The following is a 20,538-nucleotide window of genomic DNA, read 5'->3' on the forward strand; positions in this document are numbered from 1 at the left end:
AAAATTCTACATATTCAAATATTTTTTTTTTTATTATGTTTACATATTTTTACTATAAATTAAATTATATATTAATAAATTTATGAATATCATTTTTCTTTTTAAATACAAAAATTCATAAGACTATTATTAAATTATCAAAAAAAAAAAAAAATTAACTATTTTATAGATTCTATTATTTATAATCTATTTTAGAGGTAACAATAAAAGTTTATCACAAGGTATAAATTTTATAAAAAATACTTTGCAAAGTTTCATGTATATATGATTAGTGAATTTAGTATTTTAATTATTATTGTATTTAATTCTTTCTATTTTTTTTTTTTTTTTTTTTTTTTTTTTTTGTCTTACGATAATAAAAATGTCTAATTAAGATACTATTTTCATACATTAAGAAATATAAATATAGTAATATTTTATTTTGATTTTATGTAATAATTAAATACACATTTCACTAGAATTAATATATTTTTTATATAATTTCATTAATGTTATAAGATAAAAATTTAAAAAAAAAAAAAATTGTTAAGTTATTTCTACAAATGTTTTTTAATGATTTTATATTAAAAATTTAAAGTCATATATATCCTTGAAATATTTTCTTATGAAAAGAAAAATAATATCAAATAAAAATAAAATTTCCTTTTTTATATTTGTTTGAAATGATTAATTTAAAAAATTTGGATTTTCATTTAGAAAATTTATGTGAATCTAATAGATGTTTTAATGATGAAGAGAAATTGGGTTTACTTTATGGTATGATTAATTTAGAAGACAAAATAAAGAAGGAAATTTATTTATGGGGGAAAATAGAAGGAGTTCAAAATGATTACTATATAACTTACTATTTTAATTATGATGATTTTTTTCCAAACAAAAAATTTTTTTATTGTAATAATGATTATGAATTTCACGAAATAAAAAAAGGAAATGATACATTAATAAAAAACATTGAAAAAAAAACACCTTTTACTTTGTTTAACGGAACACCAAATAGTTTTTATTGGAGAAATGATAAAAAAAAAATGAGAAAAGAAAAAAACAATGAAGATAGTGAAAATGAAGAAAGTGCAAACGAAGATAGTGAAAATGAAAGCAATGAAAGCAACGATAATGAAAATGATGATAATGAAAATAATGATAGTGAAAATAATGATAATGAAAATGATGATAATGAAAATGATGATAATGAAAATGAAGGTAGTGAAAATGATAATAATAAAAATGAAAAAAATATTAAAGATAAAAATGAAATGGTAGAAAAAAATGAAAATAATAAAAAGGATGATAATCAGAATGTTATAGAACTTGAAAGATTGTCTTATATTGTAAGAAAAATAGATGAAGAAGCATTTATAATACCTTACAACTCAGTGAAAATTACTAACAATCTAGAAGTGAAATTTTCCAATTTTAGCGGATTAAACATTTTAGATGCATTAAAATTAACATCGTGGGTTCATTTTAGATACCCTAAAAATTTAACATATGATAAAATTAAAAATTATGACACTTTTTTTTTAAATAATTTTCTAGATTCTATTGAGTCAGATAATCCAACAAATATGTGGAATATCAAAATAAATGAAGAATTAAGTAAAATTTCTATTATAAACCATTTGTATCCTGGTTATATTTTTTATCATATTCTTAATACCCCATTTTATGCTTCCTTATATATAGGGAATGGAATATCTAACTACGATTTACCTTTTTTACTACCTTAATATATAATAAATAAAATAACTACATTAGTTATGCATAAAAAAAAAAAAAAAAAATATATTTATTATATATTATATTTTATAAAAATCTAAATTCATTTTATTTTTTTTTAATTCTTAAAAAAAATATAGAAAGATTTATATAATCAAAATAAAACCTTAATGTGGATTTTTACTTATTTAAATATAAAACTTTTGTTACTTTTCATTTATATTATTTAATATATTAAATATTTATAATTCTTTTCTGTTTTATAAAGTTGCTAATATTTGCTATTAAAAGAAAAATTAAAAAATATATCTTCAAAAGAACATAAACGCATTATTTTTAATATATTTTTTAGAATCAAATAAACATATTATAAACGTTGTTATATAATTTTATTCTTTCAATTTTTGTCTTATTTAATATCGTTATTTTTACACCTTCTAAATATTGTTAGGGTATCTATTTTTTTATTTTTCTTTGTGAAATGATATATTAATCGTCAATATTTTTTCATATTTTTTCATATTTTTTTACAAAATTATTAACTTTTTTTTAAAAAAAAAAAAGAGAAAAGTAATAAAATGAATAAAATTAAAAAATACAATACATAAAAAAAGAAAATACTTTTATATATTATAGAAATGTTAAATTAATTTTCATTTTTTACATATAAAATGTAACTAAATTTTCTCTGTATTATTACTAATTTACAATTTGACTTATCCTTTTTTTTTTTTTTTTTTTTTTTTTTTTGTTCCATAATTTATTATGTCATACAATTTATGAAATAAAAATAATTCCACGTCTCAAATAAATGTAGACTAAATAAAAGTTTATAATAATTACTGTTATTTTTTTGCCTCTTATTATAATTATTATTACTGTATGATTTTTATTATTAAACATATATAGTATTATTTTTTAAGAAAAAATTATCAATAAATAGCTGTAAACTTTTTTTTTATAAATTAGGTGTATGAGAAATTCATTAAATTTAATAAAAAATATACTTGTAATTCAATTTTATAAAATTTCATTTTATTAAAAGATGAAAAAAAAAAAAAAAATCAATTATATAATAAATGTATCTATTTTATACATAAAATGGAAATTTTAAATATATATTTATTATATCAATTTTTTTTTTTTTTTTTTTTTTTTTTGAAAAAGCTATGTGTAATGAATATGATTAACCTTTGCAACATGCGAAGTTATAAATAACGTTCATATTATTATTTTTTTTTTTTTTTATTATTATTAAAAAAAAAAAAAAAAAAAAAAAAAAAGAAAAAAAAAAAAAACTATATAAAAATATACATTAAAAATTTTTATAATTTTTATTGTTATGTAATTTATTTAATTTAAAAGTGTATTCATTATTAATATTTAATTTTATTTCTTTATATATATATATTTTTATTTTTTTTTGTAAAATAGAATGATGATATGTAAGTCTAATATTAAAATTAAAAATTTTATGTTTATTTTTTTCCTCATCCTTCTTTTCTTAAGAATTTTTAATTGTCAATTAATAAAATTAGATGGACAAAAAATTAATACTTACTATATTCTTTATGTTTTGAAAGGCTTATATATATTTGGAAAAAATGATTCTCCATATGTAATATTAGGAGAAAAAAAAGATATGAAATTTAAGGAACCTCATGCTGTTTTTGAAAATATAGGTATAAGTACTACTGATAATAGAAACACGAAATATTTTAGTTTTGAAATAGAAAAAAATAAAGAGGAAGAGAATAATAACAATGAATTAAATGAGAGCAAAAAAGATGATACTGAAGACACTGATGAAAAAAATAAAAAAGAAAAATTTAAAATAAATTTATACAAAGATAATCCTTATCTTCGTAGAAAAAAAGAATATGAGTATTCTAAAGAGATGGAATCCCTTGAATCATCAGAATTATTTTTAGAATTAATTATTATGAAAGAAAAAGATTTTAATAAATTTTATTTACCGAAAGATAGTGATGTATGTTGTCAAATGCAAGAAACTGGCATTGATGGGAATGATAAATATGTTTGTCCTGATAAAGGGTATTTGAAGAGGTATGTGGATGAAAATGACATGTATTCACTAAGATTGCCAGTTTATTTTATTAATGATAGAATTAAAAATGACAGTGATTCATCAGATGAAAGGGAAATAAATAAAGAACAATTTTTAAATAAAATTAAAAATGAGTTTGTATATAAAGTTAATGATACAGATATTTATGCATTATTTTTATCAAATTGTTTAGATAGTAAAAATTATGAATTAGAATTACACGGAAATATTCATATTTTAAATCAATATGGATATTTACCAGGAGACAAAATATCTAAATTAAATTTGTATGTTTTTTGTATGATAACATATTCTATTTATTTATTAACATGGATTTATTTATTAATCAAAAATAAAAAATTTACCATAAAAATTCAAATTTGGATTTTAGTTTGTATATTTTTATATTTAATGGAAAATTTCTTTTTGTTTCTATATTTTCTAGTATATAATTTATATGCAAAGGTAAATAATCATTTATTATTTCTATCAGTATGCTCCAGTATTTTGAAAAACGTTTGTTCTTACCTTCTAATTTTATTAGGATCATTAGGTTGGGGATTAGTTATTCCTACCCTTGATAGGAAAACATTTACTAAAATAAAAGTCTTATTTTTTTTTTTTATTATTTTTGATTTTATAAAGCAATTTATAGATTTGCATTTTTCAGATTCACAAATTAATACAGTTTATTTTCTTTTTTGTATCATTCCTGTAACTATCATTTATTTTATAATTTATCTGTGGGTTTTTACTTCTACTAGCAAAATTATTATTCAATTAAATGAAGATAAACAATATGAAAAATTAAATATGTTTAAGAAATTTTTTAATGTTTTAATTTTTACTCTAATATTTTCAATCATTGCATTTTTTATTGATATAATAGTAATAGTATATGTTGATAATACAGTATGGAGTTTAAAATGTTATATAAGTGAAGGAATAATTAGCTTTTTATTTTTAATTATTTTAACTGCTATGATGATTTTATTTAAGCCTTCTGATAGACTTAAGAGAATTTCTCATTTTACTGAAATTGGAGATATGGATGAAATGGAAGATTTTTCAAATTTCAAAAATGTTGTAGAAGATGTTTCATAATCATAATTATAAAAAAAAAAAAATAAATATAAGGATATATATATATAATAAAACATATATTTAAAACATAATATAAATTGTATAATATTTTTAATTATGTTTCTACTAAAATTTTCTTTTTAAAATTTGCATATATAAAAAATAAAAATAAATTTAAATATATATCCATATCTATATATTTATATATATATATATATATAAATATAATATTGTTATAAGTTATTTTCTTCTATTATATTTATCTTTGTGTAAAGTATATTTGATTTTTTAAAAAAAAAAAAAAATTATTTACTTATTGTTTTTTTTTTTATTTTTCATTTTTTATGATCATTTTTATAATAAATTTTCCATATTTTTATTCTTTCTTTTATAAATTATATTTAAATTTGTTTTGATAAAAAATAAAAAAATTAACATTCTTATGTTTGTTGCATGTAAATAATATAATTCATTTATTATTTTTAGTAATATAATCCATAAAAACGTCAAGAAAATACAAAACACGAATAAAAATTTGTTAATTTCTTCTAAAAATTCTGAATTTTTTAATTTATTACATTTTCATAAATTTTAATTACAGTTGTTACCTATACCTTTTTTGTATGTTTTAAGGATTTTTATTTTTACTATTATTATTTTTATGTATTCTTTTAATAATATTTTAAATATTTATTATTTTTAACTATATCGTATAGTTTTTTATTATTTTTAAATTTAAAAACTTCTTTTAATTTTTTAGAAATTTTATTATAATTTATTTTTAATTTTTTTTTTTTTTAAATACTAATGAGATTTCGAATAAAAGATATATCTAGATAATTCTAATGAATAGAAAAGAAATTAGTTTTGAAAACAGAGAGAAGTATAAATATTCAATAAAATTTTATTTGTTTTATAAAAATAATTCAATGTATGTGTATAATAAATATATTAAATGAGATAATCTCTGTCCTCTTTATGACAAAATGTTAAATATGTATTATGCATGTGAAAACTTTAATTTTGTTAAATATATTATTCATTCATTATTTATTTGGAAAGTGTAGAAAAAACACAAAAAAATTATTTATTAATTTGTATAATAATAAATGGGGATCTTTGAATTTAATTAAAAAACATTCAGTTAATTTCAAGAATAAACATAATGATAAAATTGATACATTAGATAATGAATATGGTATGAGTCTTAAAATATTAAAAATAAATGAAAATAAGGTAATAGAAAATTTAAGAAAAAGAGGTATGGAAAAATATTTAAATACTGTTGAAATATTAAAAAAACTAATAGAAGAAAAAAATAAACTAGAGACAATAAGAAACAATTTAAGGAATAAAAGAAAAATATTATCAGATGAGGTTAAAAATCTTATGCTTTCTAAAAATTATTCAAATAAAGATATTGAAAAAATTGAAAATTCAAATATAACTAAAAGCGAAAAAGATGGATTGTGTTCAGAAAATGATAGTTGTAAAAAAAGTGACAACAATGAATCAAATCATTTTGTTATAGAATATAAAAATTCTAAACAAAAGAAAGAAAGTGATAAAATGGAATATTTTAAGATTAATTGTGAAAAGGAAATAGAGCATATTAAAAATGAAATTAATGAAATTAATAGTAATATTTATGATAATGAAACAAAAATGTCAGATTTGAAATGTAAAATAGAAAAGTATTTCAATAAAATGCCAAACATTTTATTGAACAATGTACCACAAGGAAAAACAGTGAACGATTGTAAAATTGTTAAAACATATAAAGTGAAAAATATGGAAATTAATGAAAATGCTATAATTAAGGCTCATGAAGATATTATAAAAAAGTACGATAACAATTATATATTTTCAAATATACCTAATAAAATTGGTTTTGGGTATAATATTTTAGTAAATAATATAGCAAAATTAGAAAAAGCATTAATAGATTTTATGATAAATATCCATGTAAATAAATTTAAGTATATTTATGTAAAAACTCCCGTAATTGTAGCAAAATCTGCATTAACGAACACTGGACAATTACCAAAATTTGAAAATGATTTGTTTAAAATTAATAAAAATTATAAAATTTTAAATGAAGAAGCTTATTTAATTCCAACAAGTGAAGTTTCCTTATTAAATTTATTTAAAAATTCTCTAATAAATCATGATCATTTGCCTGTTAAATTAGTTAGCCATTCTTCCTGTTTCAGAATAGAAAAAAATTTTACATATGGGAAGACATCAAAAGGATTATTACGTGAACATATTTTTGAAAAAGTGGAATTAATAGCTATTACTGATAAAAAGAGTTCTCTTTATTATTATAAAGAATTAATTAAACACTGTGAATACATTTTAAAAAAATTAAAAATACCCTATAGACTAGTATTATTAAATTCTTTTGAAACACCATTTTCTGCATCAATATGTTATGATATAGAAGCTTGGTTACCTAGTCAAAAAAGATTTATTGAAGTATCTTCATGTTCTAATTGCTTAGATTTTCAATCAAGAAAATTAAATTTAAAATTTAAAGAAAATGGTAAAAAATTTTTTTGCCATACTATAAATGGATCTGGTTTAGCAGTAGGAAGAGTTTTAGCAATTATATTAGAGCAATATCAAATTCAAAATAAGGAAAAAAATGACAAAATTCAACTAAATATTCCAAAGCCCTTAAGAAAATATATGAATGCATCAACAATAATTTTATAATTCATATATAACATTTTTCTTTTTTATACATACTACATTTTCTGTAATTAAATATATAAATAATTTTTTTTCTTTTCTCATTTTTTTTTTATAACTCTTCATATTATTATAATTTTTCGTCAAGAATTTATGTACATTTCCAAAAATTAATATTTAAAAAAAAAAAAAAATTTTTTTTTCTTTTTTTTTTTTTTTTTTTCGGCTACAAATAAGAATACACGTAATATCTTATGAATAAAAAAAAAAAATAATAAAAATAGTATTACCATATATATTTTAATAAAATATATACTCATATTTCTATTAATTTAAAATTATACAAAAAAAAAAAAATTTATTATTTTATATTAATACACTTCATTATAAGAGTAAACATTTATTATTTAAAAAGGAAAATGTTTTCATATTTATAGTATTATGTTTTCTTTTTATTTTTCCAAGATACACATTAATTTTTTTTAAAAATAAAATATATTTTATATTTTTTTTTTTTTAATATTTATATGCTAATTTTGGGACTTTTTTTTTTTTTTTTGCCTCTTTTATATATATTTTATTTTTTTTTTAATATTTATAAATCTATTAGAAATTAATCTATATCTATTAGTAGCACATATAAGAAATATACTCTATAAATTTTAGTTTATTTTCCTTTTACTTCTAAAAAGATTAATTAAAAAAAAAAAAGGAATGAAATAATTGGATAAAAATTTTGAAAATACACTATATAGTTTGATTTTTTTTTTTTTTTTTTAATGGTTCTCATATTATAATATGATAAAGTTTTTCAGGAAAAATGGTGTAAATTCATATTTTACACAAAATATTAACAATTGCAAAATATTTAAATTAAATTATAAATATAGTTATAATATCAAAAGAAAATATGTAAATATCAAAGTAGATGGTAAAAAAAAAAAAATTCATAATGAGGAATTAAATTTAAATGATGATGTTAGGGATATTTACTTTAATAGCAAGTTAATAGAAAAAAAATTTGCTGATATAAAAATAAAGGATAGCCACAATAAATTACTGTTTGAGTTTTTACCTATTGAAGGAAGAACATATACAGTTCCATTATGTTTTAAAATTATGCATTATATTTTTTTGTTTATTATTTCAAGTGGAGTAGTATTAATTCATATATTACCAGAGATTGATAAAGAAAACTATATAAGAGATATACTAACATTAGAAATTTATTTTTCTTCTTGTTTTTTAGCATTCAATGGGGGATTTAATTCATTACTTCAACTAATTCAATACGCAATACCACCTAATAGAAAATACAAAGGACTATATAATAGCTTACGTTATATTTCTTCTTTAATACCCATATTTTTTAGCTTAATATCAACATCATTGTGTGAAAATTTTCCTAGAGATAGTTTATTCTTATTAGTTTTATCGTATTTAACCTTATTATTAAATTATTATTTATTACACATAAAATGTTTAATACCAGTATGGGTATTTAAACAATATAAGGTTATTATTTCTATTATTATATTAAATTTGCTATTATTATTAATAAGTGAGGCTCAACTGTATAAAGGTAGGAAAATTTCAATTAATGTCGATGATTAATGAAAATAAAAACTTATATTCTAAAAAGGTTAAACAAAAAAAAGGAATTTTATCAATGGAGTTAAAAACTTTATTTGAAAATAAATATATTTTTATAAAAATTTACGAACAGATTATTTTTTAATTCATAAAATAGATTAAAAAGTAAAGAAAAATTTTAAATATTTACATAAAAAAAAATAATTTTTAAATCATACAATGATGTTTGATCAAAATAATTCCTAGGAGTAGAGAATAACAAAATGAATTTTTGTGTTAAAATACAAACGGTGATATTGAAATTAATAGAAAATATAATATTATTATAAAATAAAGAATTTAAAAAAAAAAAATAAATAAATAACAAAATATAAAAAAAAAAGAAAATATTAAATTCCCTAAATTAAGTACAAAATTGTTTTTTCTATCAATTGTAATTACAAATATATTTTTTTTTTTCTTATAAAAATATTGATAAAAGAAACCATGCAAGAATATTTAAAAAAATAAATAAAATAACAAAAAAAAAAAAAAAAATTTAATGCATAGAAAATACATAGATAATAAAAATATTAGGTAGTTATATTTTTAACTTCAAGAATTCCACTTTTTTTTCTCAAATTTATATATAAAATGTATAAAAATCTTTTTGATAAATTAAAAGATGGACCACTGAAAGTAAAAAAAAAAAAAAAAATTTTTTATTCTTAATTTATATATTTTTACTATGATTCTTCATAAAATGAAAAGAATTTTTTAAGTATATATGTTTTAAGATAATTAGTAAAAATATAAATTTTTTTTTTTTTTTGTTTAATGAATAAAGTGAAATATATAGATTTCCTAAATTTTTTTTTAATAGATATCAATACTCGGTAGTGGAAATTGGGCTAGTGCAATTAGTAAGGTTGTTGGGACGAATGCTCAGAATAATTACTTATTTGAAAATGAAGTAAAAATATGGGTTAGAGATGAAGTTTTTGATGGAGAAAAAATGGAAGACATAATAAATCAGAAACATGAAAATTTAAAGTATTTAAAAGGAGTTGCTTTACCACATAATATTGTTGCATATAGTGATATAGCTGAAGTTGTTAATCATGCTGATTTACTAATTTTTATTATTCCTTGTCAGTATTTGGAAAATGTATTGCTTATGATACACCAAAACAAGTCAATTAAAATAGCAAAACATGTAAAAGCCATTTCCTTAACAAAAGGATTTATTATTAAAGATAATAAAATAAACCTTTGCTCTAAAGTTATTAGCAACTTTTTAAATATTCCATGTTGTGCTTTATCAGGAGCTAACATAGCAAAAGTAAAAAGAACATTAATATATTCTTATATATATATATTTTTGTATATATATTTTTTTTTTATAAAAGTAAATGATAAAAAAAAATATTTAATTCCATATTCATCATAGGATGTTGGTATGGAAGAATTTTCTGAAGCTACAATAGGAGGGGATGACAGGGATGTTTTATTAATTTGGCAGAGAGTTTTTGATTTACCGTATTTTAAAATAAATTGTGTTAATGAAACAGTTGGAGTTGAAGTATAAAAATGAAAAGAAAAAAAGAAAATAAATTATAATTTATAAAAATGTAAAAAATTAAAAAAAAAAAAAATACTTTTTAATATAAATATTATTTTTTTTAATTATTTAGATATGTGGTGCTTTAAAAAATATTATAACATTAGCAGCTGGTTTCTGCGATGGTCTAAATGCTTCTCCTAATTCTAAATCAGCAATAATAAGAATTGGTATTAATGAAACAAAATTATTTGCAAAAATATTTTTTAATAATTTTAATGAAAGTATATTTTTTGAAAGTTGTGGATTTGCTGATATTATTACATCCTTTTTGGGAGGAAGAAATGCAAAATGTTCTGCTGAATTTATAAAATGCAAGCAAAAAAGGTCATGGGAAGAATTAGAGAATGAAATATTAAAAGGACAAAAATTACAGGTTAATTTTTATATTTAGAAAAAATATATTTATTCGTATATAAATATTTAAAAAAAAAAAAAAAAAAAAAAAATGAATAAAAGTTAAAAATATAATATTGTAAATAGACGCATATATTTAATATTTTTAGAAAATTGAGAAATAAATTAAAATAAGAATGTAATGAAGCGATAAACTTATATTTATGTAGTTAATTCATAGAATATGATATTCATAATTTTTTTTTTTTTTTTTTTTTTTTTCTCTTTAGGGAACACTTACTTTAAAATATATTTACCAGATGATAAGAGAAAAAGATTTGACAAAAGATTTTCCGCTTTTTACTATTCTTCATAAAATTTCTTTTGAAAAAGAAGAACCATTAAATTTATTAAAAACTTTTATGGATAATAGAATGGCTCCATTAAACCTCTAATAAAAATTTAACAAATAATGTATAATAAAATTTAAGTTTTCCTTGACATTATTTCTTTTTGTTGATTATGATTATAATTCATAATTACATTTTTCAATTTTAAATTCATTATTTTTTTTTTTTTTTATATCTATTAAAAATTGAACATATTGATAATACTAATTAAATATATTGTAAATGGAGAATTGTATGTAAACACTTTTCATAAGTATCCAATATTTCTTTTCAAAAGAAAAAGGTTCAACTAAAAATTTTTCTAATAATTTTTTAATGAGCATATAGTCAACAAATATTTAATACATCATTTTTATAAATAAATAATTATAAAAATTTAACGTAAAAATATAAAAGATACACATCTCATTGAAAAGAATTTATGTAAAGCTATTTTAATTATACATATATATATGTAATTTTAAAAAAAAACAATATAAAAAAAAGTTTGAATTTAAAATAAAAATTAAAATTAAATATATATATTACTTAAAAAACATAAATTAAAAAAAAAAAAAAAAAAATAGCTTAAAATATGTTAATAAATAATAAATTATAAATTTAAATTTTTCATATTTTCTTTTTTCAATATTTTATATTAATTTCTTCTTTTCTTTTTTTTTTTTTTTCTTAAATTTCGATATGTAAAAACAGAAAATTTATCATGACTCATACAGAAAAAATTTTGTAAATTCTGTCTTTATCTTTGGTTTTTTTTTTTCTTCTTCGTTAAATTATTTTGGTTAGTTGATGTATTAGATTCATTATTTACCTTTATTGTTTGTAGTTTTATTCCGATTTTTTTCATTAAATCAAACTTATTTAAAATTTGCTCTTCTATATTTGGTAATTTTACTCTTATTCTACCTTCTACTTGCCAATCTCTTGGATAACATTTTTTTTTTTCAACATAATAAGAAACGTTTAACTCTTTACATGCCAATTCAATTTCTTCAATTGAAGGATCATCCACACAATAACTTAAATTTATTCTTCTTCCTTCTTTCACTTTTTTTTTTTTATTTATATAATTAGGGTAAATTATTTTCCATCGAGAAACATCCTTGGTTTCCAAACTCTCATTATTTACATTTTCCTCTGGTTTAATCATTTTTATTTTACACTTTTATATAAATTATTTTATTATTGAAAAAAAAGATATTCTAAATATTATTCCGTAGTATTATATTTATAAGAAAATTAAAATATAAAAGACTATTATATGATAATAACTTTATTAAAATCATAAAAAAAAATTAACTCTAATTTTTTTTTTTTTTTTTTTGAATAATTGCAAATTTATGTATATAAAATATTAATAAATAAATAATAATATAAATGAAAGGTATTTAGCAACCAAAAAAAAAAAAAAAAAAAAAAAACACAAAATTATTCATGACATCTTTATTTTTATATTTTGTTCTATTAATTTAGAGCCTATCTTAAGACAATTTAATAGATTATTAAATCAATAGCTTCTGTTCAAAAGTTTATATTTAATGTAAGTTTTCTAAACATTATCTTTTCAATCTTTAATTTTCATTGACCATTTTTTACAATATGTCAAAAATAACAAAAAAAAAAATGAAAAAATATATCTAATTTTTCAAAATAAAAAAATTTATAGGTAATATTTATTATGAACCTTGAATTTATATAAATCACAAGAAAAAAAAAATGGAATATTTAGAAAATATCTTTAAAAATAAATATATTTAATAATTATTATTTTTAAATATAAAAAGGTATTCATGTGTAGTTCATAAGAATATGTTATTTTTCATTTAATATTTTTATTTGTTAATTTTCATTAATTTTGTGATTTTAAATTATTAAAAAAAATTAAAATAAAATAAAGTAATTATAAAAAAAAAAAAAAAAAAAAATAAGAGTGTATATTTCCTTTGAATACTTAAATTACAATTTTTTTTTTTTTAAATGAACTTTTTTATTTCAACTTTAAAAAATTTTGTCAAATACTAAAAAACGAATTTATTAAATCTTAAATTTAAGTAAAATAAATGATTTTTTCTATTTTAAAATTATTTTATTATTTTCATTATTTTAATATACGTATAAATGTATGTTTATGAATTATGAGATATGAAACGTAAATAATATTAGTATATATTAATAAACTATCAATAATAAAAATTATATAAAAATATATACTTTTTACCTATTTCTTATTTTTCTTAAATCACTATATGATTTAAGCAATAAACAACTTTTATATTTTATGTTACATATTTTGAAATATTTTTGAACAAAGTAGATTCAATATATATTTGATTTTAAATTAATGAAAAAAATGAAGACACAAGAACTTCTTAAAAATTATTGAAAAAAAATAATCTGTATGTTTTAGAGAATTGATATAAATATTTTTATGCTGATATTTATATATTATAAAAATGTAATGATAATAATAATAATACCAAAATTAAAATGTTTAAGAAATATTTCTTATTTTTAACTGTATCCATATTTAGTATTATTTTAGTATTATTTAAAAAAGTAAAACATGAAAAATTTAATTTGAAATATTCAAAAAACAGTGAATGCTATTTAAATAATGAAATTTGCAGTGACGATGATAGCAATTTTAAGAACAATCGTGAATATGATATTGTGAATTACAATAGTATACATAATAATAAATATAAGGATGCAATTAGTCATATATTATATCCACTTTTTTCAGAAACGAATAATGAAACTAAAATTGAACAAATAATTTCTTTATTTTTAGAATTTTTTGAAAATACAAAATTTTTTTTTATTATCTCCTTTAGATCAATTTTAAATATATTAGATTCATATGGAATATTATTAATATCATTAATAAAATTACTTTTCTTGTGGTTCATTATTATTGAGCCTTATATGATATTGCTATTTTTTAAATTAAAAAAATTCTATTTAAATTCAAATTACAAAACAAAAAAATATATAATATATATAATAACAGTATTATCAGCATTTTCTTATCTTGTTCATGCAGGGGTAGTAAAATACTTTTTAATTAGAATTTCTAATTTTTACGAATTATTCATAAAAAAATTATTTAAGATAAATAAATTTTTGTTTAATATATTTCCTTATATAGTCAGTCTTTTGTTATATACTATTATAATAAAAACTGTTTCAATTTCTATTATTTCATTTTTTATTTATTCCTTTTTTTTTCCATTTCCGTCAATTTATTCACTAATAATAATTATTAAGTATATCTATTTGCCAAATATAAATGAATGTGTTATCAGTTCTTTATCAGAAAACAACTATTTAGCAAATAATACTGATGACGCTTATGACAATCCGATAAATAGCGAAAGTGGTAATATAAATATTGATGATGAAAGTATTGATAATGAAAGAATTGATAATGAATTAGAGGAAAACAAGAAAACAACTAAAATTAATCGAGAAATAAAAAAAGATAATAAAAAAATAGAAATTAAAAAAATAAAAAAAGAACAAGAAGAAGAAAAAGAAAACAAAAAGAAAGTAACAGATAAAGAACAATACAATGAAGAAAAAAAAGAAGAAGTAAATAAAAAGAGTAAAAAAAAAAATAATACAAATGTTGAAAAAAGAAATGAAATTAAAGAGATAGAAAAAATTTCTTTTAAAAATAATTCAGAAAATAAACTAGTACCACAAATTAAAAACGAGAAACCTATTGAGCCTTTTAGCAACAAACAAAGTGATTATAAGATAACTAAGTTATTTAAAAAAAATGAAAAAAATAATATATTTTATTACGACGTTTCCTTTTTATTAGAGTACTGGTTGTTTATTAATATCTTAAAATTTTTAAATTTGTTGTTTTTTTTTAATACGTATAACAAAATCCTTTTTTTGTATGAATATTTTATTCTGTTTGTTATAATAATTAATATTAGTGAAAAATTACACGAATTTTTATTTATAAAAAATTACAAATCATCAATATTGGTTCGTATTTTAAAAAAAATTTTGGTTAATATTGTTGATTTTATTTTGTACTTTTTATTCAATATAAGAATAAAAAATGAGGAGAAACAAGGGGTAAAACAAAATGATGATTGTGATTTTCAGTATATTCATAGAAGTAATTTATTAATTAAATTATCAAAAATTATTAAAAAAAAGATTAAATTGAACGAAACAGTAAAGTTAATTTTTTCCTTTTTAAAATCTGTTATTACAGAAAATGTTACAGAAAGTGTTAAGTTACCATTTTATATAAAATTTTCCATTAATTTATTAATTTACATGCCACAATTAATTTTGTTGATTTTTCCTACATTTGTTCTAAAAATTTATTTCGCGTATTTCTTTTATATTTTCCCAATTTTCGGATCTCTCAAATGCTTAGAAAAAAAAAATTCATTTCATGATAAAATATATTTTATATGTTATTTTTTTTTTTACAATATTGCATCTGTTACAGTAAATCATACATTTTTCAAATTCCTACCTCTTCATAATTTATATAAAATTTTGATAACAATTTCTATTCAAACGATTCTTAAATACATTTTTAATGTTCTTAAAATAAAAAATTAAATTTTCATTTTTATCATTTTATTTTATTTTTCTTTTTTTATTAATTAAAATTTCTTTGTTGTTAATTCTATCATAAAATAAACAGAATTTTTTTTTGTACATTCTTTTATACAACTACTATATATAAATAACATAAATTTTAAAATAAAAAATAAATCCCAAAAAATTCAAAACTCTATTTTTTTATAATTTTTTTTTTTTTTTAAATATAGAATAAAAAGAGCATATAAATGCAATGTGTATACAGAAATCTCTAAATATTTTTGTAGATATTTTAATAAACCAAAACTAACAATACTAAAACTTATACATATTCGTAGTATTTTGCATATAGCACACATTAAGCATAATTTTAGATTTTTCTGTGTAATAAACTTTATCTTATAAAAATACATATGTACTCTTTTGACATAGTTAAATTTTTTTCATATAATTATATTTTTTATCTTTTTATATATTGCATTGTAATTAATGTTTAGTGACTTAAATCATAAGAAAAAGATATATAAATAAAGATCAAAATTCTACATAATTTTTTTTGTAAATTTTTACAATTCTTATATATAAATTTTTTTTTATATGATAAGAAAATTAGAAAGTCTAAATTTTTTTAGTGTTTTTCTTTTTGTCTTATTTCTTGAAGTATTAAGTATTTTCTTTTTATATTTTTCCTTCTTACTTGTGAAAAAAAAAAAATGAAAAATAAAAAAAAAAATTTAAATATACCAAATATATAGTCTTGAAGAAATTGTATTATTAGAAATTTTCGTTTAGTTATTTTTTTTTCATGTTATTCATTAATATGTATAAAGTTCATATACAAAGATAACAAGATAAAATTAATTGCATTAACTGCATAACTAATATAATCAAAAAAAAAAATAGTTTAACGAGTCCATACATAAATTAAGAAAAAAAATTATTCAAAAAATTCTCATATTTCTATACTTAACGAGATATAAATACATACTTAAAAAAAAAATTAATTTTGTTATGTATTATTAAAATTCATCTTTAAGAATATTACATATATCAGAGTAAAAAATAAAACAAATTATGTTTTTAAAACATAAATCAATTTCATCACATATATATGTAAATTTTTTATACTATATCTGGATCATTATAATATTACATTATCTATAGGGTTATTTAGTTTTTTATTCTAGTCTAAATTATTGTGTGTTTTTATTTCCTTTTCATATTGATCTAATGAATCAAGCTGATTATTTTCATAGTCATTGACTAACTCATTTACAAACGTTTCTGTTTCTTCATTTACATTTTCATCGTTTGGATTTTCTTCATACTCTACATCGTCTATAATTTTATTATTTAAGTTATTTTCAAAACTATCAAAAGCTTTCTTTGTTAAAATAGGTTTAAGTGCTTCTTCTAAATTTTTGTCTAATAAATCAGCTGCTTTCAAACCAACATATTCTGAAATATCTTTAACATAAATTTTCAAATCATTTAAATCTTCATCAGTAAAGTTTTCTATATCACCCATATTATTTTCTTCTTTTAAATAATCTTCTATTTTATTTTGTATTTTATTAGCTAATTCATCAGCTAGGTTATCTTTCACATCATCTAAATTTCCTTTATTTTTTAAATATCCATTTTTTAAAAGATCCATAAAATTATATCCTTTATTACTCCACTTTGAAGACAAATTATCAAATTTTGATTCCAATCTTACGTTATTGTTATGCACTTTGTTTTGTTGTTTTCCTATTTTAATACATTTATATATATTTTGAAAACTCAAATAAAGAATTAAAAAAACATAGATATTTAATTTTGACATTTTAAAATCCTTCATTTTAAAGTAAAACCTATGCTATTTTTATTTAAACATAAAAAAAATATATAAATAATAAATCTATATATATATATGTTGTTTATCCAAAGAAATACTTTAATTTTTAAAAGATTTTAAATTAAAATTTAATGTCTCAAAATCAGAAGCTTAAGATCTTAATATAAATTATTAAATTTCACACTAAAAAAATTTTATTAAATACCAAAAACATATAAATAAGTATAAATTTAAAATAATATAATGAATGTTTTAAAGCAATAAAATATAAACGCATATATTATTTTTTTATTGGATTTGTTTTTATTTTTAGAAAATTATTTTTTTTCTAAGATCTATCTTTATATTAATTACAAAATTGATATTTTCTATCAACATAAAAGGAATTATTGTTTTAACAATTAGTACATCTTAAATTAGTAATATGTAAAAAAAAAGCTCAAATATACATAAAATAAGGATTACATACATAAAAAAAAAAAAAAAAAAAAAAAAAAAAAAAAGTATTTTAATTTTTTTTTTTCCTTTATAATGGCTAGAAATTTTATTAAGCCTTTTACACATCTATTTCTTTGTTTAGCTCAAATAAAGATAAAAAAAGGTAGTATTTTTTTTTTGTTTGCTACATAGCATTCATATATTATAACTTAAGTATAATTGTTTAATTTTAATAACTTTAATTATATTACTCTAATAAATAACATATTAATCGAGAAATATATATATAAATAGTAACTTGTCTAAAATATTCTTGGGTTATAATATATACTCTTAAATATTAATACGATATTTTATTTGCACTTCAATTATTTATAAATCTTTTTTTTAGTATTCTTTAATTTTTGTTTTTATTAAAAAAAGTCACATAAATAATTTTAAAATATTAAAAAATGTTAACCTATTTCATATTATATCTGTCTATTTTGATTAAAAAGAAAAATATTAACAAAATAAAATTAAATGAAAATAAACATAAACAAATATCAATTATAAATTTTTTGTTATAAAAATAGGACGTCAAAAAATAATCAAATAACAAAAAAAAAAAAAAAAAAAAAAAAAGGAAAAAAAAAGAAGAATTATATACAACTTAAAACAAAAAAAACAAAAAAAAAAATGATAAAATCATTATTTAAACCATAATCTCGTTTTAGCACATAATCATATTAGTTAAAAACTTTTCAAAATATCAACAGAAAATAAAATTAAATTTTGTTTAATATTAAAAATATGCTTAAATTAGCTTTCATTAATCATACTGTCTGCTAATTCATCAAAGCCATCTTCTTCTTCTTCTTCTTCTCCTTCTTCATTTTCTTTTGATGATTCTCCTTCGTAATCCCATATAGTGTCAGGTACATCTGTCTTTATGGAATTTTCTACCTTATTAAAGAGAGATTTTAGTATTGGCTTTAATAATTGGTATGCATGAGGTGAAATAGTTGGAGGTTTAACTGATGAAGCTACTACTTCTTCTATTGGTTGTATTCCTGCTTTTGCAACTTCTTTTAATACTTCTTTTGCGTGTCTTTTTATTTGTCCTTTTATATCAAATATAACTTTTTCTTGTAAAAATGATGTTGAATCGTTTTGCAACGCACTAACTATTTCATTAGCAATAGTATCAGCCAAATCATTACCAATCTTTTCTAAAGACTGGGGTTGTAAAATAAATGAAGATATATTATTATTTAAGTGATCATAAATTTGACTTTCATTCTGAAGCGATGATATTACATTAGTTCCATTGTTACCTCTAAAACATGATACATTCAATAGAGAAAAAAATAATAGAAAAGTAGATACAATGGATAATCTTTTTAATTGATTCATTTTTTATATATGTAATTCAAAAATGAAATTTTAAAAAAGTATATTAAAAAAATATGTTTTCTATAAAATATTAACAAAAAAAAAAAAAAAAATAAAGAAGTAAAAGCAATAACAAAAAGACAACTTACAAAATTTTTCTTTTAAATTTATACTATTTTCAATTTTAACTTAAAACTTTTATGTGAAATTTATTTTATATTTTAAACTGCAAGAAAATGTTATTTTCTGTTATGATATGTTTCTTCTTTTTAATAATTTAAATAATAATATATAAAAAAAAAAAAAAATATATTTTTTAAAAAAAAAAGAAAAATTAAATTTAAGATTGAAACTTTTTTTACATGCATAATTTCAATGTTCAGGTAATTGGCAAAACATTTGACAAGGTTCAAATTTTTTATTTTTTATAGCTACCTTAATTTTTTTTACATGTATAAAAATATTTCTACATATTAATATCATTTTTATGTTGTCTTAGAAGCTACTGTTGTAATCATATAATTTATTAATATTATAAATTAGCTATAAATAAATTTAAACTTGATTAAAAAAAAAAAAAAATAAATATTTCATTGAACCAAAATAAAATAACTACTTTATTTTTCTCTATTTTTTTGCATGATATTAATTTTTATGTCCTGAACATATTTAACTTTAAGAAAGTGTGAAATAATTTTGTAACATGCACAATACAACTAGCGATTGCTACTTTATTTAACAATTTTGCTAAATTCTATGGTTGGAATTCAATAGCTTGTAATTTCTGTGTCAGAATAAATTAAAAAAATTT

General features: G+C 17.7%; 9 protein-coding genes across 9 annotated transcripts; 6 read left to right on the forward strand and 3 right to left on the reverse strand.

Annotated features, from left to right (window-relative positions):
* Positions 1–662: 662 nt before the first annotated feature.
* PGAL8A_00530400 (conserved Plasmodium protein, unknown function) lies at positions 663–1,727 on the forward strand (the record flags this gene model as incomplete). Its single annotated transcript, XM_028674146.1, has 1 exon — positions 663–1,727. One exon carries the CDS (start codon positions 663–665, stop codon positions 1,725–1,727), a length of 1,065 nt encoding a protein of 354 aa, XP_028530528.1.
* Positions 1,728–3,190: 1,463 nt separating this feature from the next.
* On the forward strand, positions 3,191–4,888 carry PGAL8A_00530500 (conserved Plasmodium protein, unknown function; the record flags this gene model as incomplete). The annotated part of the gene is made up of 1 exon (XM_028674147.1): positions 3,191–4,888. One exon carries the CDS (start codon positions 3,191–3,193, stop codon positions 4,886–4,888), a length of 1,698 nt encoding a protein of 565 aa, XP_028530529.1.
* Positions 4,889–5,869: 981 nt separating this feature from the next.
* Positions 5,870–7,585, forward strand: PGAL8A_00530600 (serine--tRNA ligase, putative; the record flags this gene model as incomplete). Its single annotated transcript, XM_028674148.1, has 1 exon — positions 5,870–7,585. One exon carries the CDS (start codon positions 5,870–5,872, stop codon positions 7,583–7,585), a length of 1,716 nt encoding a protein of 571 aa, XP_028530530.1.
* Positions 7,586–8,359: 774 nt separating this feature from the next.
* Positions 8,360–9,175, forward strand: PGAL8A_00530700 (conserved Plasmodium protein, unknown function; the record flags this gene model as incomplete). The annotated part of the gene is made up of 1 exon (XM_028674149.1): positions 8,360–9,175. The coding sequence occupies one exon, from the start codon at positions 8,360–8,362 to the stop codon at positions 9,173–9,175; it is 816 nt and encodes a 271-aa protein (XP_028530531.1).
* A 612-nt stretch (positions 9,176–9,787) lies between these two features.
* On the forward strand, positions 9,788–11,545 carry PGAL8A_00530800 (glycerol-3-phosphate dehydrogenase, putative; the record flags this gene model as incomplete). Its single annotated transcript, XM_028674150.1, has 5 exons — positions 9,788–9,832; positions 10,017–10,475; positions 10,584–10,715; positions 10,828–11,130; positions 11,381–11,545. The coding sequence occupies 5 exons, from the start codon at positions 9,788–9,790 to the stop codon at positions 11,543–11,545; spliced, it is 1,104 nt and encodes a 367-aa protein (XP_028530532.1).
* Positions 11,546–12,239: 694 nt separating this feature from the next.
* On the reverse strand, positions 12,240–12,650 carry PGAL8A_00530900 (signal recognition particle SRP19, putative; the record flags this gene model as incomplete). Its single annotated transcript, XM_028674151.1, has 1 exon — positions 12,240–12,650. The coding sequence occupies one exon, from the start codon at positions 12,648–12,650 to the stop codon at positions 12,240–12,242; it is 411 nt and encodes a 136-aa protein (XP_028530533.1).
* A 1,337-nt stretch (positions 12,651–13,987) lies between these two features.
* PGAL8A_00531000 (conserved Plasmodium protein, unknown function) lies at positions 13,988–16,093 on the forward strand (the record flags this gene model as incomplete). Its single annotated transcript, XM_028674152.1, has 1 exon — positions 13,988–16,093. The coding sequence occupies one exon, from the start codon at positions 13,988–13,990 to the stop codon at positions 16,091–16,093; it is 2,106 nt and encodes a 701-aa protein (XP_028530534.1).
* A 1,165-nt stretch (positions 16,094–17,258) lies between these two features.
* On the reverse strand, positions 17,259–17,903 carry PGAL8A_00531100 (protein of early gametocyte 3 male development gene, putative; the record flags this gene model as incomplete). The annotated part of the gene is made up of 1 exon (XM_028674153.1): positions 17,259–17,903. One exon carries the CDS (start codon positions 17,901–17,903, stop codon positions 17,259–17,261), a length of 645 nt encoding a protein of 214 aa, XP_028530535.1.
* A 1,251-nt stretch (positions 17,904–19,154) lies between these two features.
* PGAL8A_00531200 (cell traversal protein for ookinetes and, putative) lies at positions 19,155–19,748 on the reverse strand (the record flags this gene model as incomplete). The annotated part of the gene is made up of 1 exon (XM_028674155.1): positions 19,155–19,748. One exon carries the CDS (start codon positions 19,746–19,748, stop codon positions 19,155–19,157), a length of 594 nt encoding a protein of 197 aa, XP_028530536.1.
* Positions 19,749–20,538: the final 790 nt, after the last annotated feature.

This window comes from Plasmodium gallinaceum (genome assembly GCF_900005855.1).
Source record: "Plasmodium gallinaceum strain 8A genome assembly, contig: PGAL8A_v1_152, whole genome shotgun sequence".
NCBI classification, from domain to species: Eukaryota; Apicomplexa; class Aconoidasida; order Haemosporida; family Plasmodiidae; genus Plasmodium; species Plasmodium gallinaceum.